Here is a 20,348-nt window from a genome sequence, read left to right as displayed (position 1 = left end):
TGCAGGTCCCACACCCGTCCGCAACCTGAGCCTGAGCAGCAGTGGGAGCTCAGCCGCGCTGCACGCCTCCTGGGAGCACGCCAGCGGGCAGCGGGATGGCTACCACCTTGCCCTCTACCATGGCGACTCCCAGATGCTCGTGAGAAATGTGTCTGTCCTGCCAAACGCCTCCACCTTCCTGTTCGACGGGTTGCTGGCCGGCAGCGAGTACGCCCTGAAGGTCAGCACACTGTCTGGACCCAGCCAGGCCAGCACCAGTATCCACCAGTGGACAGGTAGGGAGGGACTGGTTTGGCAGGAGGGGTGTAGCACATGTGCTGGTTGGGCTGGCCAAGAGGGGGAATTGCATTCCAGGCTCAGGATGGGTATCTTGTGTAGGGTGGGGAACAGCTGGGAGCTTTTTGCATCGCTGCTGTGTGCTGAGGGAGGCAGAAAGGGCCACCAGAGCCACCAGTGTGGCAGGACCTTACATATCCGTCCTGCCTCACAGGACCCCACAGCTTGGGTTTCTCTGCTCTGTGGCACCATGGGAGAAGGGCAGCCGTAGGAAAAGGCTTTGGCTGGTGGGAGCTGCAGGGACGTTGCATTATCCGGGCTGCTGCAGGCTCAAAATGTCCAAAGGGAGCTCAGGAGCCCCACAGCCCACCTGGGAGGGGACACAAGAGAGACAACCCTCAGCAGACCCCTGTCAGACCCGGAAGGCAGCTGTGGTTGTAGAAGACCTTGGTGGGGGGGTGAGAAGGGTCGGGGGAGCCCCCAGCCCTCCTGTGCACTGCCGAATCTCACTGTTTTCCCCCCAGCACCCTCCATCCCCACCCAGTTGTGGCTCAGCCCTGGCTCCAGCACCAGCCTCTTGGCCTCCTGGGCAGGCGCTGGGGGTGCCGCCTGGCTGCACCTCGTGCTCCGCAACCTCCTCACGCAGACGGTGACCAAGACCCTGTCAGCCAAGAGAGGTCTCACCAGCTACACCTTCCAGCACCTCCACCCCGGCACCCAGTACTGGCTGGGGCTGAGCGCTGTGGCCGGGCCCTACACCGTGGAGGGGCCCAACGCCACGGCCTGGACATGTGAGTAATGGCGGCCTTGCCTCCTTGCCTCCGGTCCAGCTGCTGAATGTGGAGGTCTCCTGCCACAGCACTTTGTGCAGAGGGCAGTTCTTCTGCTTGGATCCGATCCAAAGCCACCCCAGGACCCAGCTCTGGGGCCCTGTGGTGGCAGATAATGGGACAGGGAGCCCATGGGGCTGGGAATGTTTGGCAACACATGAAGCTGGAACAAGCCTTAGGGAGCCCCAGGGAAACACAAACACCCAGTGCAGGGGAACCACAGGCAGAAAGAGACCTGCTGTCAGGCTGTGACAGAGGCCAGGGACCACACTGGGATCATAGTGTCCCTGAGGAGGACCATGGAAGGGCCAGAGCCTCGGGAGATCCCACTGGTGGGCAGTGCAGCTGGGGCCAGGCTCCTGTGTGCTGTGGGGCTGTCCGACAGCACCCAAGGAATCAGTGGGCAGGGGACAGCTCTTTAACTGATTTGAGCCAGAGATTTCTGGAGGGATCTTTGGTCCCCTTTCATTGCTGTCACGAGCATGTTTTGGTAGCACCTGATAAACTTACCCTGATGGATGCTCCTAATGAGTCGGGTGCTGCACAAACAGAGCCACAGAAGCCAATTCTGGTAGATAAAGACTCTGAGGGTAGTGCTCCCAGACCCCAGCCAGTTCCCTCATCACCCACCTGCCTGCACCTTCTGACCTCAGGTGACAGCCCCAAGAGAGGGTGGCTCCCCCCACGGCCCTCGTTTGCTGCCATCGCCGTGTCCATAGCACTGGGAACAGGTCTGGCCCCATATTCACTCTCCCAGACCTTCCCAGGAAACCACAGGGAAAATGGAGAGAGCGATCCAAGGCCTGGACAGCGCAACGACTCCTGAAAATGAGTTCACGCCGAACGCCAGGCAAGCGTTGGCCCTCTCTAGTGACGAGCAAATTAGGGAAATGCCAAACTGCAGGCTTGGAACTGTTGTGCCCAGCGGCTCGTCCTGGCCCCGTGCCACTCACTGCCAGGCACACGTGTAAGGATGGGGTGCCACCAGACTGCAGGTCTCCAGCTCTGCCAGTCCGGGAAGCCAGAGCCTGCTCACTGCTGACTCTGCAGCTGGGATTTTGGAAGATCTCCACAACCCCAGCTGTTTTTTTTCTGCTCTGGAGCGAGCCTGACTCAGTCCCTGCAGTCGCTGTCTGCAGCTCTGACCTACCCGGCTGCACGGACATCCCAGTGCCAGACGAACAAGCCAGGGCGGCCGGCCAGTTCGATCCAGGCCAGTTCCTGAGAATATCAGCAAGCTCATACGAGTGGAGATGAAGGGGCCCTTTAGGAATTTCACAGTGGGGCTGCCAGCTTCATCTGAGCTCCGCTAGGCCAGGAATGGTTGCACTGGGGAGTGGAAACAGCATGCTCTAAAACGATGTCTAAGGCTGGTTGTAATCCTGCAGATAAGGAAGTAGGGAGAGAAGCTCTGGGGTACATGGGGAGATCTTAGGGTCTTGCATGGCACCTGCTCACACTATTGCTTTTCCCTTTTGACTGAGCAGTGCAGGACTGTATGCCCTGTATGCTGGTGTGCCCAACACCTTGGTGCTGACAGTCCTGAATTACAGCCAAGACAGCGAGCCCTGGGTTTGGGCTTCAGAGCACGCCATAACCTTGACCAACACCCCATTCCCCTCCCTTCCAGACCCCCTGAGCCCCACCAACGTGACCCTGAGCAATGCGGAGGAGCAGAGCTCGTTGCAGGCCCACTGGAGCACCCCGGCGGGAGAAAGGGACTTCTACCTGGTGACGCTGCGGGAGGCAGAGGACGGCACTCCAGCCAGGAACATCTCCGTCGGGGGAGACAGCAGTCACGTCACTTTCCACGGGCTGAGCCCTGGGAAGCAATACTCTGTCCAGGTGACAGCGGTGGCTGGCCCCTACCGGGCTTCTGCCCACAGCGCAGCAGCCTGGACACGTAAGCAGAAAGCCAAAGCGCGTTTTTTCTGGGTTATTTTTGATGCCCTGCAGAGGGGCTGAGCTCTCGCATGCGGGAGGCTGGTGGGCCAGCAGTGGGGATTGAAGTGGGGGCAGAAATGGGGCTGTGAGTAAGGTGGCAGCTGGCCTCAGGAGCCCGAAAATCTGCTGCACCGTGGTTCCTCTTGAGGAGTGATTTGAAAATCTATGACCAGACCTGTGCTGGGTAGTGACAGGCAGTAACCCAACCTGATCCTTCTCGTAACCCATGGGTTTGGTGTTCAAGAGAGCTTCTGTCCTCTGCTCACAGCAGCTGGTTCGTTGGGGGTAAATCACCACCAGTCCATCCAGGGCAGCATCTCCCCTGTCCCAGTCCCTCCTGCGTGACTCACGGAGCCATGGTCAGCACTCGGACACCTGCCCCAGGGCTGCCACCCCAGGGAAAATGACCGAAGCCTTAAATAGTGGTGGTGATGGAGCTCTCACTCAGCCCCTAGAGCTGAGAGCAGTAAAAGGCTCTCTCTGCACAGCCGGCTGCCTGTATTTGGTGGCGAGACTGCTGCAGCTGGCTGCCTGATGCACTGCCCCACGCAGTGACGTGTGTGACATTGTCCCTGTCCCTTGCAGAGCCACTGGCACCGTCGGGCGTGAGCCTGTCCAGCCAGGGCAGCCCCTACAGCCTGCTAGCCAGCTGGGAGGAGGCAATGGGAGAGAGCTACCTGCTGGCCCTTGGCCGTGTGGAGCACCCGGGGGAGAACAGCTCACTGCTCAGAGGTGTCACCAACTTCACCTATGAGGGCCTGCGCCCTGGGACCCTCTACACCTTTGAGGTCAGCACTGTGGCTGGCCCCTACACATCTGCACCCCGGCGCATCACCAACTGGACACGTGAGTCTCACCATGGCCAGCCCTGGGATTCCCACTAGGTCCTGCCCTTTTCCCTCTTGTTGTGCCTCCGGGGACGTCGTAGCACGGGACTTTTGAAAATTCACCCCATAAAAAGTCCCTCCTCAGCCCCGCTTTGGTGGCACTGCTCAGGCTGGATCTGCCCTGAACCACCTCTCTGCTGCCCTGCTCCACACCATCTCGCCCACACCTGCCTCCAGCACCAGGGCAGCCCTCTCCTACCATGCTATTTTGGATTCTGTGCTGGTCCAGTCTCTGGGCATATTCTCCCCGCTGCCAAACTGGCCTGTGGGTGTCAGCGGGGCTGATGGTGGCCTGCTCAGACCCCACAGGTGGCCAGAGGACCCTGGTGTGGGTGCTCCTGGCAAAGGGAAAAGCATCCTGGGCTGCACCTCTGCCTGGTGACCCCAGTCCAGGAGCAGCTGTGACTTTAGCCCTTACCTGTCCTAGATCCTTTGCCCCCGGAGCAGCTGACCCTCAGCAATCGGGGCCAGAGCACCTCTCTGCAAGCCTCCTGGAGAGCAGCTCCTGCTGGCAACACTGGCTACACAGGCACCCTCCGGGAAACCAAATCCCAGGAGCAGGTCGGGAACATGTCTGTGGGAAACAACTGGACAAACATCACCTTTGAGGACCTGGTCCCCGGGCGACAGTATACACTGGAGATGGCTGCTCTGGCTGGGCCTTACAGATCCAGCGTGCGATCAGTGACGGAGTGGACATGTGAGTGCGTAACGCCCACCCCAGCCCTCCTGCAGGCTGCAACCAGGGCCTGGCCTGAGAGAGCAGAGAGCTTGTGGCATGGAAGCAAGGCAGAACGTGGACCGCATATAGCAGGGATGCAGGGGCAGGGCTAGACAGACAAAGGACGAGTGGAAGAACAAGCAGAGCCATTTTCAGCCAGGTTGGCAGCAAAAGGGTCCTCAATGCAGGAGAGACCCATCACAGAATGGGAAAACGTTACCAAATGCCACCCAGCAGGCAGGGTGGGGATGGGCTCCCACGTCTGTTGTAGGGCAGATTATTATTTATAAGTTCAGACTATTTGGGGTTTGATTTGCCAGGGCTGGTGACCAAAGCCCACTGGGCACAAGCATCTGAGGGTGCCCAGGATGAGTGCATGCTGGCAGGGGGCCCTTTTAGTGGTCAGCTGTTGTATTCCCAGCTCCTTTCTGATGTTGTCCCCCAAAACAAAAAGGCTGTAACTCATCCTGGGGCAGATCCTGTGCCAGCACATTGCCTGCACCACGACTGCCGCTCACTGCTTGCTGTCTCCTCTCTCAGATCCACTGGCTCCATCTGGCGTGACCCTGACCAACACCCGGCGCCCGCTGGGGCTCTCAGCCTTCTGGGACAAGGCTGCCGGCGACGTGGACCAGTTCCACCTCCAGCTCTACAGCAAGAGCCATCCAATGCAGAGGAACATCTCCGTGGGGCCAAACACCCACAACTTCACCTTCCTGGGGCTATCCCCCGGAGTTCAGTACTTCCTGAAGGTGACGGTCCTCGCTGGCCCGTACAGGTCCTCATCACACTTTGCCACCGAGTGGACATGTAAGTGAAGAGTGGTCCAGGCCTCCTGCAGGGACAGGGCATCCTGGTGCTGCCCCCAGGGTCGCAGTGACACAGATGTGCCCAGGCCACCTCTGGAGGGAAGCTCCAGTGAGAGCTGTATGATCCATGCTCCTGGGAATGGGAGCGTGTGGCATGAGCTAGGTGCTGTGTGCTGGCTTCTGGGCCCCCAAAAATGCTTTTTCCCAGCCCAGGCTTTCCCCAGTCAAGCCAAACCTTCTACTTGGAGCATGCATTATGTCAAGGATGGCCTCAGACTGGCAGGAGAGGGATGCAAGAGGGGGCACAGAGACCCCTCTGGGCTTGCTGCTGCCTTTCCATGGAACAGGGCATGGTCCTGGGCAACCTGCTTGGGCAGGGGGTTGGACCAGGTGACCTTCAGAGGTCCCTTCCACCTGAACCATTCTGTGATGCTGTGTGAGCAGCCCACGGGGGAGCAGAGTGCTCTCTTCTGTGCCTCCTGCTAGCAGCACCCTGGGGACGCGCATGGGCAGCTTGCACAGGGTGCCAGCAAGGGGAGAGCTGGCAGTCAGCTGCCCACACTTCTCCTTTAGCCCTGTGCAGAGGTGTGGGCTGGGTCTTGACCTCTCCATCTGCTTTCCTTCACCAGCTCACAGACTCCCACGCTGTTTTTCCTCCTAGATCCCCTGTCTCTGGCTAACGTGAGCGCACAGCCTGGCCGGAGTCCCCAGGAGCTGCACGTGAGCTGGGTGGAGTCAGGCGGTGGCAGAGACCACTTGGTACAGCTCTCGGTGGCTGAGTCCCTGTCCATCATCAGGAACGTGTCTGTCCCCCGTGGAGTCACCCATCTTGACCTAGAGGGGCTGGTGCCAGGGTCCCGATATCGGGTGGAGATCATTTCGCAGGCTGGGCCTCACCGCACCTCCTCTCAAACTGCCATCGGCTACACGGGTAGGGAGGCAGCCCCTCTGCGTGTCCCAGCCCCTCTGCATGTCCCAGCCCTGGTAGCCAGCCTGGCAAGGGGCTGGGGGCCAAAGGGAGCCCCCAGGCACTGTCCTGCAGGGTCCTGTGCCCACGTACCCACAGCACCACTGGTGCCCGTCTCCTGCTCAGGATGCTGGGACCCGCGCTCATTCTGGGCCCAGGGGTTCAATGGGGCACACGGGGAGCCTGCCCCACACGCTGGGACAGGGACTCTGGGGCCACGGTGGTGACGTGTTATCAGCTGGGACAGAGGGAGCAGCTTGGACCTGGGAGCAACCTGCTGCTCTCAGCACTTTTTAGGCAGCATTTTCGGTGCTCGCGGTCCTGCAGCTCCCAGCTTCGTTCCCAAATGAGAGTCAGTCCAGTGCATCCCAGGTTTGTCCCCTGTAACGCCGTTTCTCTCCCGCAGTCCCACTACCTCCTCTCTCCCTGTCAGCAAGCCCTGTCAGCACTGCCTGGGCTCTGGCTGTGCACTGGGAGACCCCTCCTGGGCAGAGGGACGGATACCTGCTCAGCGTGCACGAGGAGGGCTCGTCCTCACCAGCAAGGAACCTGGAAGCAGGGAAAGACAGCACCAACATCACCCTGGGACGGCTGGCACCGGGGACTTGCTACCTTGTTGGGATCTGGGCAGTAGCTGGCCCCTACCACTCCCTCCCCAGGAACACCTCTGGGTGCACAGGTGAGCATCCTCAGCACCCTCAGGTGACGCAGGTGGGGGAGCTGCAAGGAGCCCCAGGTGGGATGGGATCTGTGTTTGGAGGAGGACTGGAGGGCACGGTGGCCTTTTTCTTGATGTTGCTGGCCTGTGGTCATCTCCTGTCTCTTGCAGCCTTCTCTTACCAAGGGGCACAGAGCACTTGCTGGGCTGTTGTGCTGGCTGCCCGGGGAAAGCAAGGCTTCTCTGGGGATTTTGTTGCATGTTCAGGACTGCAACAACTCGTTCCAACTTGCATATTTGTCTTTCCTTGCAGTTCCTGCTGCTCCGACAAACCTGAGCCTTACCAACCCAGGCAGCTCCTCGGAGCTTCATGCATGGTGGAACAAGCCCCCCGGCAGGAGGGACCACTACCGTGCTGTTCTGTACAGCCTCACCACCCGGAGCAGAGAGCGGGTCCAGACCTTGAGTCAGGATGCCCAGAACGTCACCTGGACTCACCTGGAGGCAGGCAGCAAGTTTGCTGTGCAGGTCTTTGCTGTGAAAGGCTTCTTCGAAGCCTCCTCCACCAACGTCACCCAATGGACGTGTGAGTCTGAGCGGATGGGTTGAGCACAGGGCTCTCCACTGTGCCCCGCAGCCCACCTCTGAGCCCTGCAGAGTGCCCACCACCACCTTCTCCATCCCAACCCCTCCCTGCTGTGCACGCCCGTCCTTCCTTTCTGCTCACACCTCCTCTGCGTGGAGCCAGACCACCCTCCCCACCAGGGAATGGCTCTGGGCATCTCCCCTCCCTGTCCAACTACAATCCCCAGGGATATTGTGCTTGGAGCCCTGCGCACTGACTGCCCATTTGCCCCCATCCTTCTCTCTGGGAGGACCTCTGGTGGCCACCCTGCCCCCTGCTTGATGCATGAGCACCCACCCGGCCAGGCAGCCAGCTCCCAGCACCATGGCACACAGCAGGGGCTGACCCTCTCCCTTTTTCTTTTTTTTTTGTGTTTTCAGATCCCTTGGCCCCTTCCAACGTCACCCTGAGCAGCCCCTCTGCCTCGGCACTGCGGGCATCCTGGGCAGCTACGGGGCACGGAGCAGAGGGCTATGTTGTGGAGCTCCATGACACAGCCTCCAGCAGTCGTGCTGGGCACACGGTGCTGGCTGGGGATGCTAGGAGTCACACCTTCAAAAACCTGAACCCCGGCACCCGCTACAGCGTGGCGGTGAGAGCCACGGCTGGGCCCTACCACACCAGCACCCCAAACCTCACCCACTGCACACGTGAGTATGATGCCCTCCTTGCAGCCGGGTGTCCTTTACCAGATCTCCTTCCTTCCCAGTTTGAGTCAGAGGCCATTCTGCTCCAGCCAGATCCTGCCTTCCTCTCCCATCCGCACAATCCCCATGGCCTGGCCACCCACACCAAAGTAGCCATCCACATGCAGCCCTAGGGAGGAGGCAATCCCTTGAGGCAGCTGCCAGAGAGCAAAGAGCAAAGCCACCCTTTGGGACCTCGCAGAGGTCCACCTCCTGTAGCACCTGCGGCTTGGTACGGAGATGGAGCATCTCCCCTCCTTCAGCCCAGACATGGCTCCTGCCAATAACCTGTATTTTCTCCCCAGGCCCGCTGCCCCCCATTTCTGTGCACTTTCTGAGCATGGGGCACCCCGACAGGCTCAGCGTGTCCTGGGGAGCCGCGGCCGGGGGACGAGACGGCTACACGTTGACCCTGTACTACACCAGGCTGGGCACCATGGCAGCTACGGCCTCAGCTGGGAGAGACACCCACAACTTCACCTTCACGGGCCTGTCCCCTGGACGCCAGTACTCCCTGGAGGCCAGTGCCACGGCTGGACCATACCAGGCAGCAGCAACCAACATCAGTGGCTGGACACGTGAGTGCCCAGAGGAGCGTCCCCTGCAGAGGGGTGGGAGAGGCTGCACTGGGCAGCCCTGGAGAGGTCTGGGAGTCTTACGGGGGATCTGGTGCCTTTGGAAGTGTGTGTACCCACGTGCATGGGTGCAACACACAGACGTTAGTGCATGGGCACGCTGCTACCCTCCTAGGCACATGGATATTGTGCCTATGAGCTTTGCAGGCTTGCACAAGTACATGCTGGTGACATGCAGGGTTACCCAGCTGTGCCCACACAGGGACATCCCCCTGCCCAAGCAGCCCCATCTCCCTGTACACCCCATCTCCCTGTACACATTTGCACCCTTGTTGAATCTCCTCCAGCAGGTAGAAAACACATTACCATAAAGGTCTGTGAATCAGAGCAGTAGAAGAGGGTCACCCACCTTGTTCTCCCAGCAGAACAGGTCTCTGCTCTGGAGATGGACGAACCCAGCCCCTCTGCCCACCCAGAGGGATTTTAGGGCTGCATGAGGTTTAGACAAGCCCTCTGCCAGTTCTGTGTGCTGGAGGATGTGTGCATACACCTGTGGCAAGATCTGGCAGCTGGGCACAGGGAGGAGAGTGAGAGTAGGATGTGGATGAAGAAGGGCTGGTGAGTGAGTGACCACAAAGGGTTAGAAGTTAGGTGAGGTGGGAAGGTAAAGGTGAGGTGGGAAGGGGATGAAGAAGAAAAGTCAGGAGTGGGAGCATGCTGGAGTGGCCCTGCATATCCAGACCTTAGGGAGCACCGATCCTGCCCCACAGTGTCCCACCAAGCATCTCTTTCTTTCTGCCTGGCCTCCGGTCCCTAATACCAGGTCTGATGACTCCCCAGGCCCGCTGCCCCCGGCTGCCGTGCGCTTGCTGAGCACGGGGCACCCTGACAGGCTCAGCGCATCCTGGGAAGCCGCGGCCGGGGAGCGAGATGGCTACACCGTGACCCTGCACCACGCCAGGCTGGGCACCGTGGCAGCTACGGCCTCAGTTGGGAGAGACACCCACAACTTCACCTTCACGGGCCTGGCCCCAGGAAGCAAGTATGTGCTGGAGATGGTCTCCGTAGCTGGGCCCTACCGGACACCTGCAGGGAACGTCAGCAACTGGACGTGTGAGTAGTGGGGTATGAGGGTGATTTTGTGCCTTGCTGGGTGCAGGTGTAGCCTGTGTAGGATTGTAGCAAAGGGTACGGGTGTTCAGCTCCCACCTCCAGCTGGCTGGGTGCACCCTCCTCACCCATCTCGGTGGCTTGCTGCAGCTGGGACAAGGCTGTCTATGTTCAGCCAGGCACCACCTGAAGCTTGCAGAAGCTGCTTTGAGCTGCCTCCGGGCTGGTGGGTGCAGCCATCCAGCCGAGACAAAGAGCCCTGTCTTTCATGGTGCATCCCTTCCGATGACACTGCCAGTGACTGAGCAACATCCTCAGACCCTTCACTGATACATGATGCTCATCCTGTCTCTCTAGATCCCCTGGCACCCCAAAACGTGTACATGACGAACCAAGGGTATCCCAACAGGCTGAGCGTGTCCTGGAGAGCTGAACCCCACGGACAAGATGGTTACAGGCTCCTCCTGTATCACTCGGGATCGGGTATTTTGGCAGCCAACACATCTGTTGGGAAAGGCACCAGCAAATTCACCTTTTCTGGCCTGGCTCCGGGACACAAATACCTGCTGGAAGTGGTGTCCATGGCAGGGCCCTACGCAGCCTCTGCAGAGAACATCAGTGACTGGACGAGTAAGTGGTGGGAGCTGGGGGTCATGCGTGATGCTCAGCCCTCCCCAGCTGGGCAGGCTCAGCTCATGCAGAGGGAATCGGCAGGGATGGGGCCGGGAATGTTGTCTGGAAGCTGGTATGGCTCTAGCAGTGGGATCGTGGTCTGGGTGAGCCAGTGGAGGGGAGAGCAGGCAATACGGCTGCCCTTTGGTCCCTCGCCATCCCCACTGCCTTTCTCCCAGGCACTCAGAAAATTCCTGGCATGGGAAATATGGGGAAGCCAGGCTTTTTTTTTTTTTTTTTTTTTTCAGGAATGTGGAAATTGCAGATAAGCACAATAAGCCTTTTCATGTGCTTATCCCCACAGTCCCTGCACTTTGCTTGGGGAATCCAGAGGTCTCTGCTCCCATGCTCAGCCAGCCCCTTGCGGGGTATTGGGAGTCACATGTGGAGCCCTTCAGGCAGGTCTCTGATGCAACTTGCTAATTAGCGAGAGGAAGAAGCCATCTCCTCATGCTCATCACTCTGCTTGTCCTCCCATTGCCATTTAAAAGCCGTTTCTGGTAGTGGCAGCCAGCAGCTGCAGGAGTGTTATCACTGAGCGCATGAAGTTTCCCTGCATATTCCCCATCTTCTGCTTGTACCTCTACAAATGGAAGAGAGGGCCTGGCATCCCAGTAACTTTCCCCCGGTGTGGTTTTCCTTGCAGTCCCCTCGGTTCCCAAAAACCTCTCTGCGGTGGCAGAAGGGAACAACACGATGCTCATCTCTTGGGACAGTGTCCCTGGCCAGCAGGACAACTGCCAGCTGTGGCTGCGGGACCCCAGGAACGGCTCTCTGCCCTCACGGCACACTCTCGCCAAAGGACAAGTCCAGCACCTCTTGCAGGGTCTGGTGCCAGGGAGGAACTACTCCATCTCCTTGAGCTGCGTGGCTGGGCCCTACTGGAGCAGCACCAAGCTCTTGGCAGTGCCAATGGGTGGGTATGCACTGCCTTGGGTCTAGGAGGGCTGAGAAATGCCTGGGGGGGCTTGAGGCTGAATCAGCCCTTGGGGTTCAGCAACAGGGTGCAAGTTTTCCTGGTGGGAGATACAGGAGAGCAGCAAGGTGACCCCTCCAGAAGCCATCAGCTCCCTAAACCCCACCACTTCCCATGATCCGGTGGCCTGGCTGCTGGTAAAGCAAAGTAGACTCTGCAGAGAGCTCCATTGAGCTGCTTCTCTTAAAAGCCATCTCCTGCTCAGGCCCTGACCCACTCACCTTGTCCTGTGGCCCTTGGCACAGAAGTTTCCCGACCCACAGATGTCATAGAATCATATCCTGAGTTGGACCCACAAGGATCATCCAGTCCAACTCCTGGGTCCCCAAAGGACCACCCAAAAAATCAGACCATGTGTCTGAGAGCATTATCCAAACACTTTGAGCTCTCCTGTTGACCCCGGGACTGGCAGTACAGGACCGTGATGGTGACACATGGGCTGGGGCTGGGATTTCTCTGGCCCAGTATGTTAAGGGCCTGCCATATCCAGGGCTGTCTCCTTCGCAGAGCCAAACCCAGTGGAGGATGTGCAATGCCTACCAGAGTCCAGGAGCCTTTTTTTGAACTGGACCAGCTCTCCAGGAGACGTGGAGGCTTATGAGGTGGTGACAGAGAGACTCTTTGACAGACCCTCCACCTCCAAGTACATCGTGAGCGTTCCTACAAGCATGGCCAGGCTGGAGGGGCTGGGCCCAGACTCTTCATACCGAATCACGGTCAGCACAGTGGGCATGAATGCCGTGAGGAGCCGGGCTGTGCCTCTGCTCTGCAACACAACAGTGGAGGGTGAGTGCCCTTCTTTCCCACAGCCTTGCCACGGACCCCAGGAGAGGACAGTGAGTGTTGCTAATTAGACCTGGGGACTTCTTCAGACATCTCTGAGCCCTGCGTGCCCCACACTGGTCAGGGGCAGGGCTCTGGGTGGTGATGCTGGGAGCCATCACGTGCTGAGCAATGGGTCCGTTGGAGCAGGGCACACTAACAGGCTGTGCTTGATGGTTCCCCTTCCAGCCCTGCCGCCACCCCTGCGAGCAGACGTCTTCCAGGTAGAGGCCAGCTCCACAGTCATCATTTCATCCGACCTGTTCAGCGAGGAGAATGGCCAAATCGAGTACTATGGTGTCGTCGCTACCACTAATGATTCACGTAAGCGCCCCTGTGCATTCGGAGCTGCAGTGGCTCCCCAGCGGGCAGCGGGTCCCCTGCACACCACGTCCATGCTACCTCTGTCCTCTTGTATGTTCCCCTTCAGTCCTGAGGCCCACCCAGAAAACTATGTCCAGCACATGGTATGACCACTACTACGGGATGGAGGACTCCTACCTGGCTGTGCTAATCCCCAATCCCTTCCACCCGAGCCCCAGGAGGTCCCCTGAAACCTGGCGAGTGCCAGTGGGAACAGAGGAGTGTGGCCAGTCCAGGGCAACGTGCAACGGGAAGCTGAAAGCCAACGAGCAGTACAGGTGAGAGATGCCAGCCTCCCTGCTGAGAGGCTGCAGGACAGAAGGGACCCCATGAGTCCCCTGCAAGGTGCCAGCAGCGCCCTGGCTCTCACCTCACCCTCGTACTCTGCAAAACCCCAGGAGCAGAGCCCGGGGTTTGCTCGGCCAAGCAGCATTTGAGGGATGCAAGGGCTGACGTATCAGAGGATGTTGGTGGAAGTGGGCAAGGAGAGGGAGAGCAGAAACAAAAGTCAAGGCTGACAAGGGCTGTGTAGGTTGTCTTGGGAGCTGGACGGTTGTCCACCTCGAGGCTAAGACTGGAAATGGGTGCTGTTACTTGGATATGACCCAGAGCCACACGCACACGGGGAGTGGGGACGTTAGTTCAAATGGTGCCTACGCAGCCGGGGTCCCAAAGGTTGCGGGTTGCAAGTGCACAGCCTTAGGTTCAAATTCCTCACAAGGCATACACATACACAGATCACAAGGTCCATAAATTCACAATCTCATTCGACAGTAAATAAAATACAGCAGCATGAATGTACAAGCATACATAGTTTATTGTAGGGCTCCTTTAAAATATTTGCTGGTAAAACAAGATTTCTTCTATGAACAAAGAATCCTTTCTTTAGTCAGTCCATTGTTAATAGGGGCCATATTTCCAGGCACTCCTGACAAAGGGTCCTCCAGAATCTAGAAGATTGTCCCTCTCCAGTTTAAAGGAACATATAGCAAGGATGGCTGAATAATGACAGAAGTCTCAGAGCTTTGGGAAAAGAGAGAGGAATAACTTGAGAGAGTGTGTGCATGACAAGAGAGTCTCACATTCTCATATGGGTAAAATGCGGAGGCTTAGATCTGCCCTTAAGTTTGGGGTGAGTGGAGTCCAGGTCCCTGGAGCCAGGTTGGGACCTGCTGGCTCTCCTGCCTTTCTTATTTTCTTCTGCTTCTCTTTCTAATTCTGTTATGTGCAGGCTCCACGCTTACACAAAAAAACTTAAATTGGAGCCATTTGAGATGTACACGTGTTACCAAACAGGGACTCAAGCGCCCTGTTTGGGCCAGCTCTGGCAAAGAATAAAGGTCGCTGTCAGCACAGAGCTGAGTCAGGTGGGTGGCAGAGGAGAACAAAAGGGATTTTCAAGAGAGCCATTCCCTTGGAAATCCCACCCACAGCAGGATGTCAAGAGCTAACAGCTGTTCTCAGCTCTCTTGAGGCAAGGTATTATCATGCCTGGCAGGATAATTGAATGATCCTGCATTCCCATCCCGTGCCCATGCAGGTGTTGAGGTATTGCATCCCAGAGCAGGCATGGGATAGCATCCAATTGATTGAGAAGGTTTGAGATTGATTGCCCATCTGTTTTTCCTTCTTGCTATTGTTCCTGCCCACTCACCCTCAGGCATGGCTCAGCAAACCTTGCTGCTTAACCCCTGCAGCCTCGGGTCTGGCTTTCTGCTCCAGCCAGCACTGCTGTGCGTCTGAGGGCTGCCAGGGCACTGGCTCAGACCAAGATCTGCCAGACCCTGTCTCCTAGCTGCCAGCAGCCTCGACGGTAGTTTAACAACAGCACAAACACAGCAGGAGACCCCTCTGCTCCCCAAACACTGTCCCAGCCTGTGTGTATATCCACCTTCACGCTGCCCAGTTGCCATTTTCCCTCCAACATCCACTTTCGGTAAGGGAGCAGCTCTGTTACGGTGTCATTACACCACCTACTGTCATTGAGTAATATGTACTTATCATCACTTTCATTTTGGCTTCCCTAAATAACATATATCCTCCCTATTGTTTTACCAGTTAATCATTAGCAGTGTGGTGAAAAGCAGATACCACTGGCAGCCTGTTTCTGCTCTGTAAGCCAACCCTTCTTTCCTATCTTTCAGTGAGTTATTTATCCACAAACCCTTATCTCATACCACAGCATCTGCAGGCCCAGTTTCCAAAGAGATCTTTGCTCCCAGAAGCCAGGTCTGGGATGTTGCCAGAGGGAGCTCATCCTGGACTCTGCAAACCCTAGGCTGCTAAAATCCAAAGCTATGTTTGGAAGCCCTGCCTTGCATTTAGGGTACCAGAGGACCTGCTCTTCCAGGTTACGCACTAGGAGGAGAAGGAATTCAGCTCTGCAGGGCACTGTGAGGCCCGGTGTGTGCACTGCTCGGAGGAGGAGGATGTAGGGCAGATCTCCACAGGGAGCAGGAGGCCCCAGCCAGCTCCATGCTCTGTATGGTCTGGGTCAGGGCTCAGCCCCACCAGCTGAGGTGCCCCTGTTTCAAAGTCACCAGACTCATCTCTCCCAGGAATTAATGGGTTGGCATGAGCTGAGACTGTGACTGAGCCCACCTCCATCCTCCCCACCTGCCACTGACTTTCCCTCTTTCTACCCAGTAAGCGAGCACAGCTCACCGCCTGTCTGCAGGTAATGCCTTGGAGGAGAGCTGTTCCCTATTTGCACTTTCTGACATTTTCTGACATTCTCCCAAGCATAACAGACTTGTCCGCGAGGCAGAGAAGGGAGGAAAGACCATTTCAATACATCCCCTAAATCCCATTAAATCCCATCCCGGAAAACCAGCCTCTTCCAACACAGAGGCAGCTGGCCCTTACCCTTGGCTCTGCCTGCTGCTGGCTGCCCCTGATGCATGACTCCACTTTGCCCTAGGTTCAGCATCGCTGCCTTCACCAAGTACGACCCAGTGGCCCCTGCAGTGTCATTCACCACATTTTCAGGTAAGATGGGTACATTATCCCACAGCTGCTCTGTCCTCTTCCCTACCCGGCTATGCAGGTGGAGAGAATTAACAACCAGCTAATGGCAAGCAAGAGGGAGCTCATGGGCTGTAGTAAATGTAATAAACAGAGTAAATGTAGTCATTCACTGGCTCCTACTTCTGTCAATTTTTCCTCTTTTTGATTCCAGCTGCTCAAAGTGTGGATGCAACTCCGCTCCCAATGCCAGTAATAGCTGGAATTGTCGTGGGATTTCTCTTGACACTCACAGCCATTTTTGCTCTGGTCTACTGGAGGCAGCTCAGGGCAAGGAGGTGAGGATGAGCCATCTCTTACCCAGCAGGCACAGGCTGGGAATCTCAGCAAAACCCAGCCTTAAATGCCAGGCCAGGAGGAAGAGCAGTGAGAGGGTGTAAAAGGAGCTTTGGGGAAACCAGGACACACAGCAGCTGGAGCTGTGCCTGAGAGATAGAAAGCAAAAGCAGCAGGCAGAGGGGAGCTGATGTGAGCCTCCTGCTCACAGGTGCTCCGAGAGCCAGCAGCACACAGTATGCGTGCAGCATCAGTCCCTGCGCTGCAGGGAAGAGTAACAACTCTCATGTTTTGCTTCCAGAACACAGAAGAACAGCCTGCCCCAGGAAATGGTGACCTACAGCTTGAGGTGAGTGCTGCTGACTGGACTCTTCCCTCTCTGCTTGCAAGGCAGGTGCCAGAGCCCTTCACCTACTTCCTTTCTCATGCTTTGACTCAGGAAAAAACAAGCTATGTGTCCTCTCCTTCCCACTACTTTTTAAAGCCTAGGCTTTCCCATGTCCATCATTTATTGCCCACCTCCATTCCAAGCCAATGCAAGCGGAAATGTATTGTCACCTCCTCTGCATGGCTTCTGCAGTAGGAGAATATCCTCACCAACCTGAAATCCCTCCTAGTGTCTTAGCAATGCTCTTGGACTGGCTTCTCTGGGCAGTGCTGTGGGCTATAAATCACCCCCTGTGTGTGCATCCAGGTACCGCAGGTCTCGAGGCTGGGCTGTCTCTCTGGCTGTGTGGCAGGCCTGCCAGACCTCCCAAAAGCTAAGGCAAGTTTTCCTCTGGACTTCATTTCATGCAGAAATGTCCACCGGCCAATTCCCATACAGAACTTCAAGCAGTACTATGAGATGAAGACAGCAAGTGGTAACCACGCTTTTTTCCAGGAGTTTGAGGTGAGCTGAGACTCCTGCTAGAGATGGGACTTAATTTCCCCCCTAGATAGCTCTTTCAAATACAGCCTGGCTCAAAGGAAGATGTCATGTCCCAGCTGTTGGGTGCAGATGCAGGGACAGTAAGCCACGTCCCTGGCCGCTCAGCTGGGCAGTCCTGGAAGCCAGAGGCTGGATGGACCAAGCAATCAGGCAATTCCCTTGCTCAAAACATGGTTTGTTCAAGTTCTGGTAGACATACGTGTTGTCTGTGACATGAGGTGAACGAACACGGCCCATAGCTGCTGGTGTGCAAAGCTAAGGGCCCCCGACCTGGGCTGGAGGCAAGGAAGTGGAGCAGTATTGCAATGAGATCCACCTGGAGGGTTGAGGAAAAGAGCCTGCAGCCAAAAGGATTTTGAGGGGCACTGTCAGAGCCACAGGATCAGGCTGTGAAATTCATTTCAGGCTAGCTTCCCTAATGCCAATGTCAGTGGGCTCTGAGTTGCTCTGCAAGCAGCACCTTTGTAAAATCCCATCAGTGATTTCAAGGCCTCTTCAGATCACCCTTCCCTGTCCTTCTGAGCAAGGGCTTGGGCAGAAACAGCAGATGGTGCTTCATTTCCTCAGCACGAGATTCTCTGAGCTTCTCAGCAGATTTCTGACTTCAGGGTGGGCTTTTTACCCCATGCCTGTTCCTGGGCTTGTTTTCTAAATACAGTGCTGTTGGAAAAGGCACTGGGAAAAGCCACCAATGGCTTGAAATACACAGGCTATCCTGGGTAAATCGTAGAGCAGTTCCCTCATGAAACACCAGGCAGAGCCGTTGGCCAGGGCAGGCACCTGGGCTGGCCAGGAGCAACCTGGAGGCCACTGGTTGCGCTTAGCTTCTTCCTTGTCCCACAGGAGCTGAAGGAAGTTGGGAAGGAGCAGCCGAAGGTGGAGGCCGAGCTGACAGCCAACGTCTCCAAGAACAGATACCCGCATGTGCTGCCCTGTAAGTGCTGCCTTCTGCCCCCATCTCACAGGGGTGAGCCCTGCTCAGGGATGGGTCCCAGATGGACACCACAGAGAGACTGTGCATGTCCCAGGGCATCCTGATACCTGCTCCCTGGGGAGGAGGGAGACCGGCAGAGCACAGAGCCTTGCTGCTGGCTGCTTACATGGGGCTGGAGAAGCTGCAAGGACTTCTTGTGATGTGTAACCCGGATGAAATTGCAGCCGTGTCTTGGGGAAGGGCTGCCTGGGGTCCCACGTGTGTGGTCTCTTTCAGATGATCATTCTCGGGTCAAGTTGAGCCAGCTGGGGGAGGATCCGCACTCGGACTACATCAATGCCAACTTCATTCCTGTGAGTGCCCGCTTGCCTTCCCCACGTAGAGACATGGCCTCAGGGCACCATCAGAGAACCCAGCCCTGACTGAGGCTGTGAGGGCCGGTGGACAAGAGCCACTGGAACCACAGCTGGCAGACTGGCAAAGTGCTGAGGTTGGGCAGAGATTCATGGTTGCCCTCTAGCAGAGGTTGATGGCAATCACTTGATGGCAAAGCGCTGTGAACACAGAGGAGTGAGTGTGGGGAGACTGGCAAGGCTTTCTTCTTTCTTCTCGAGCGCTGTCCTCTTTCCGTCCTCTCCCAGCTTACTGCCCCATCTGTCTGTCTGCTCTTTCTCCTTCTGGTCTGTGCAGCTGCATTTGAACAACCCTGGAGCTGTGCCAGCATCCCCCATCCGGGAGCTTTCCCCAGGTAACAGGCAGGGCACGCAGCATGCTGTGTGAATCCGCGGGGCATGCGTGTGCCAACGGGACAAAGGCAAAGAAGTCTGGGACCTCGCATGCTCACCCTACCACTGGCTGAAGAGCTCAAGGAAGACCCAGATTTGTCTTTCCCTGGTTAGGCTGAATGAGGAACTGCTTGGAGGGAAGTGGGGGGTCACGTCTCTATTCCAAAGAAGTAGAGCACGTGCTGGGCAGCACGTTTCCTGTGCAGTCAGCTTCTTCCGAAGCTTCTGCTGAAGTCAGCTGCCCAGGAAGCTGTGCTCACACGGGCTGAGGGCATCTCTCCATCTACAACAAAGGCAGATTAAGGACTGACTTGGTCCCAGGCCAGGATCCACCAGCCTCGGGAACTTGCTGACTCCTCCTCTCCGGCTCTTGTTCAGGGCTACACATCCCAGCAGGAGTTCATTGTCACCCAGGGGCCCCTGAAAAAAACAATAGATGACTTCTGGAGGCTGGTGTGGGAGCAGAATGTCTGCAACATCATCATGCTGACGGTGTGCATGGAGAACGGGCGGGTAGGTGTGTGCCTCCGCACTCAGCTGAGCCTGCATCCATCTGCAGGAGCTGAGCCCAGGGCTGGGTTTGGGGGCTCTGAGGATCCCTGCACATGTGGGGCTCCGGGGTGAGCACGGGCCTGCAGCTTCTCCAAAAGGCAGCTTGGGTGGAAGAGGAGGATGTATGCAGTTCTGCATTAGCTTGGTGGAGGAACGGGCAGAAGTAGAGCTTAGCTGGACCCCAGCCCACCTCACCCAGGTAGTTCAGCAGCATCTGAAGTTATTGCTTCAGGATGAGATGCCTCATACAGACCTGCTCCATTTCCCATGGGTGATGAGACCTGCACAGGTCATTTCTTCAGCAGGAGCCAACGGGAGGTGGGGGAGAGCCGTGCAAAGCTCCCAGTGTGAAAAGGACCCCCCTGCTGGGTCCGACAGATCTGCCCCAGCTCCCCACACATCTCCAGATGCTCCCAGGGAGATGCAAGGTCACCCCCACGGGCAGGCTGGGCCTCGTTGTGACCCTGTCCTACCTGTGCCCTAGGTCCTCTGTGATCATTACTGGCCATCAGAATCTGCCCCGGTCTCCTACGGGCAGGTGCGGGTCCACCTGCTGGCACAGAGCAGCTCTGACGAGTGGACCATGCGCGAGTTCAAGCTGTGGCATGTGAGTAAGGACCCGGGGCCCCGTCGAGGGCTGTGGGTCTGCATGGGATGCAGCAGGGTTTCTCCTCGGTGGTGGCAGAATTTCCTTTATGTGCCAGTAGTGGGGTTCAAAGAAGACCCAGCCCCCTGGGGAGCAATCTGCCACCTCAGGCGTGGTGACACGGACGTATCCAACACGCATCGCGCCTCCTGCCCACCCTTGCTCCCTCCTTCCCACTGCCCTGATGTCTCTGCTATGGGACTTGGCCTGCAGCTTCAAGGATGTGTTTCAGGGCAGGCAAAGGCAGCTCTGCCACCTCCACATGCCTCGCCACATCAG

The 20,348-nt window shown here is 57.3% G+C and overlaps 1 protein-coding gene across 3 annotated transcripts in view; it reads left to right on the top strand.

Annotated features, from left to right (window-relative positions):
* Positions 1 to 20,348, top strand: part of LOC121059098 (receptor-type tyrosine-protein phosphatase V-like) — a 39,591-nt gene that overhangs the window by 9,909 nt on the left and 9,334 nt on the right. For 2 of the 3 annotated variants that reach the window (XM_040535484.1, XM_040535485.1), the window contains exons 5-29: positions 6 to 275; positions 801 to 1,067; positions 2,737 to 3,009; positions 3,636 to 3,896; positions 4,365 to 4,637; positions 5,199 to 5,468; positions 6,129 to 6,398; positions 6,841 to 7,113; positions 7,406 to 7,678; positions 8,098 to 8,367; positions 8,709 to 8,981; positions 9,819 to 10,091; positions 10,446 to 10,718; positions 11,407 to 11,676; positions 12,244 to 12,522; positions 12,748 to 12,882; positions 12,989 to 13,199; positions 15,842 to 15,909; positions 16,100 to 16,223; positions 16,523 to 16,570; positions 17,020 to 17,113; positions 17,996 to 18,086; positions 18,363 to 18,439; positions 19,250 to 19,384; positions 19,908 to 20,030. In XM_040535484.1, coding sequence (XP_040391418.1) covers positions 6 to 275; positions 801 to 1,067; positions 2,737 to 3,009; positions 3,636 to 3,896; positions 4,365 to 4,637; positions 5,199 to 5,468; positions 6,129 to 6,398; positions 6,841 to 7,113; positions 7,406 to 7,678; positions 8,098 to 8,367; positions 8,709 to 8,981; positions 9,819 to 10,091; positions 10,446 to 10,718; positions 11,407 to 11,676; positions 12,244 to 12,522; positions 12,748 to 12,882; positions 12,989 to 13,199; positions 15,842 to 15,909; positions 16,100 to 16,223; positions 16,523 to 16,570; positions 17,020 to 17,113; positions 17,996 to 18,086; positions 18,363 to 18,439; positions 19,250 to 19,384; positions 19,908 to 20,030 — 5,174 coding nt within the window. Of the gene's footprint in view, positions 1 to 5; positions 276 to 800; positions 1,068 to 2,736; positions 3,010 to 3,635; positions 3,897 to 4,364; positions 4,638 to 5,198; positions 5,469 to 6,128; positions 6,399 to 6,840; positions 7,114 to 7,405; positions 7,679 to 8,097; positions 8,368 to 8,708; positions 8,982 to 9,818; positions 10,092 to 10,445; positions 10,719 to 11,406; positions 11,677 to 12,243; positions 12,523 to 12,747; positions 12,883 to 12,988; positions 13,200 to 15,841; positions 15,910 to 16,099; positions 16,224 to 16,522; positions 16,571 to 17,019; positions 17,114 to 17,995; positions 18,087 to 18,362; positions 18,440 to 18,776; positions 18,882 to 19,249; positions 19,385 to 19,907; positions 20,031 to 20,348 lie in introns of those variants that run through there. The other variant, XM_040535486.1, reaches the window with a different exon arrangement.

The sequence above is a fragment of the Cygnus olor genome, chromosome 24 (assembly GCF_009769625.2).
Source record: "Cygnus olor isolate bCygOlo1 chromosome 24, bCygOlo1.pri.v2, whole genome shotgun sequence".
Classification (NCBI taxonomy): domain Eukaryota; kingdom Metazoa; phylum Chordata; class Aves; order Anseriformes; family Anatidae; genus Cygnus; species Cygnus olor.
This window is presented reverse-complemented; position numbering and strand designations above follow the sequence as displayed.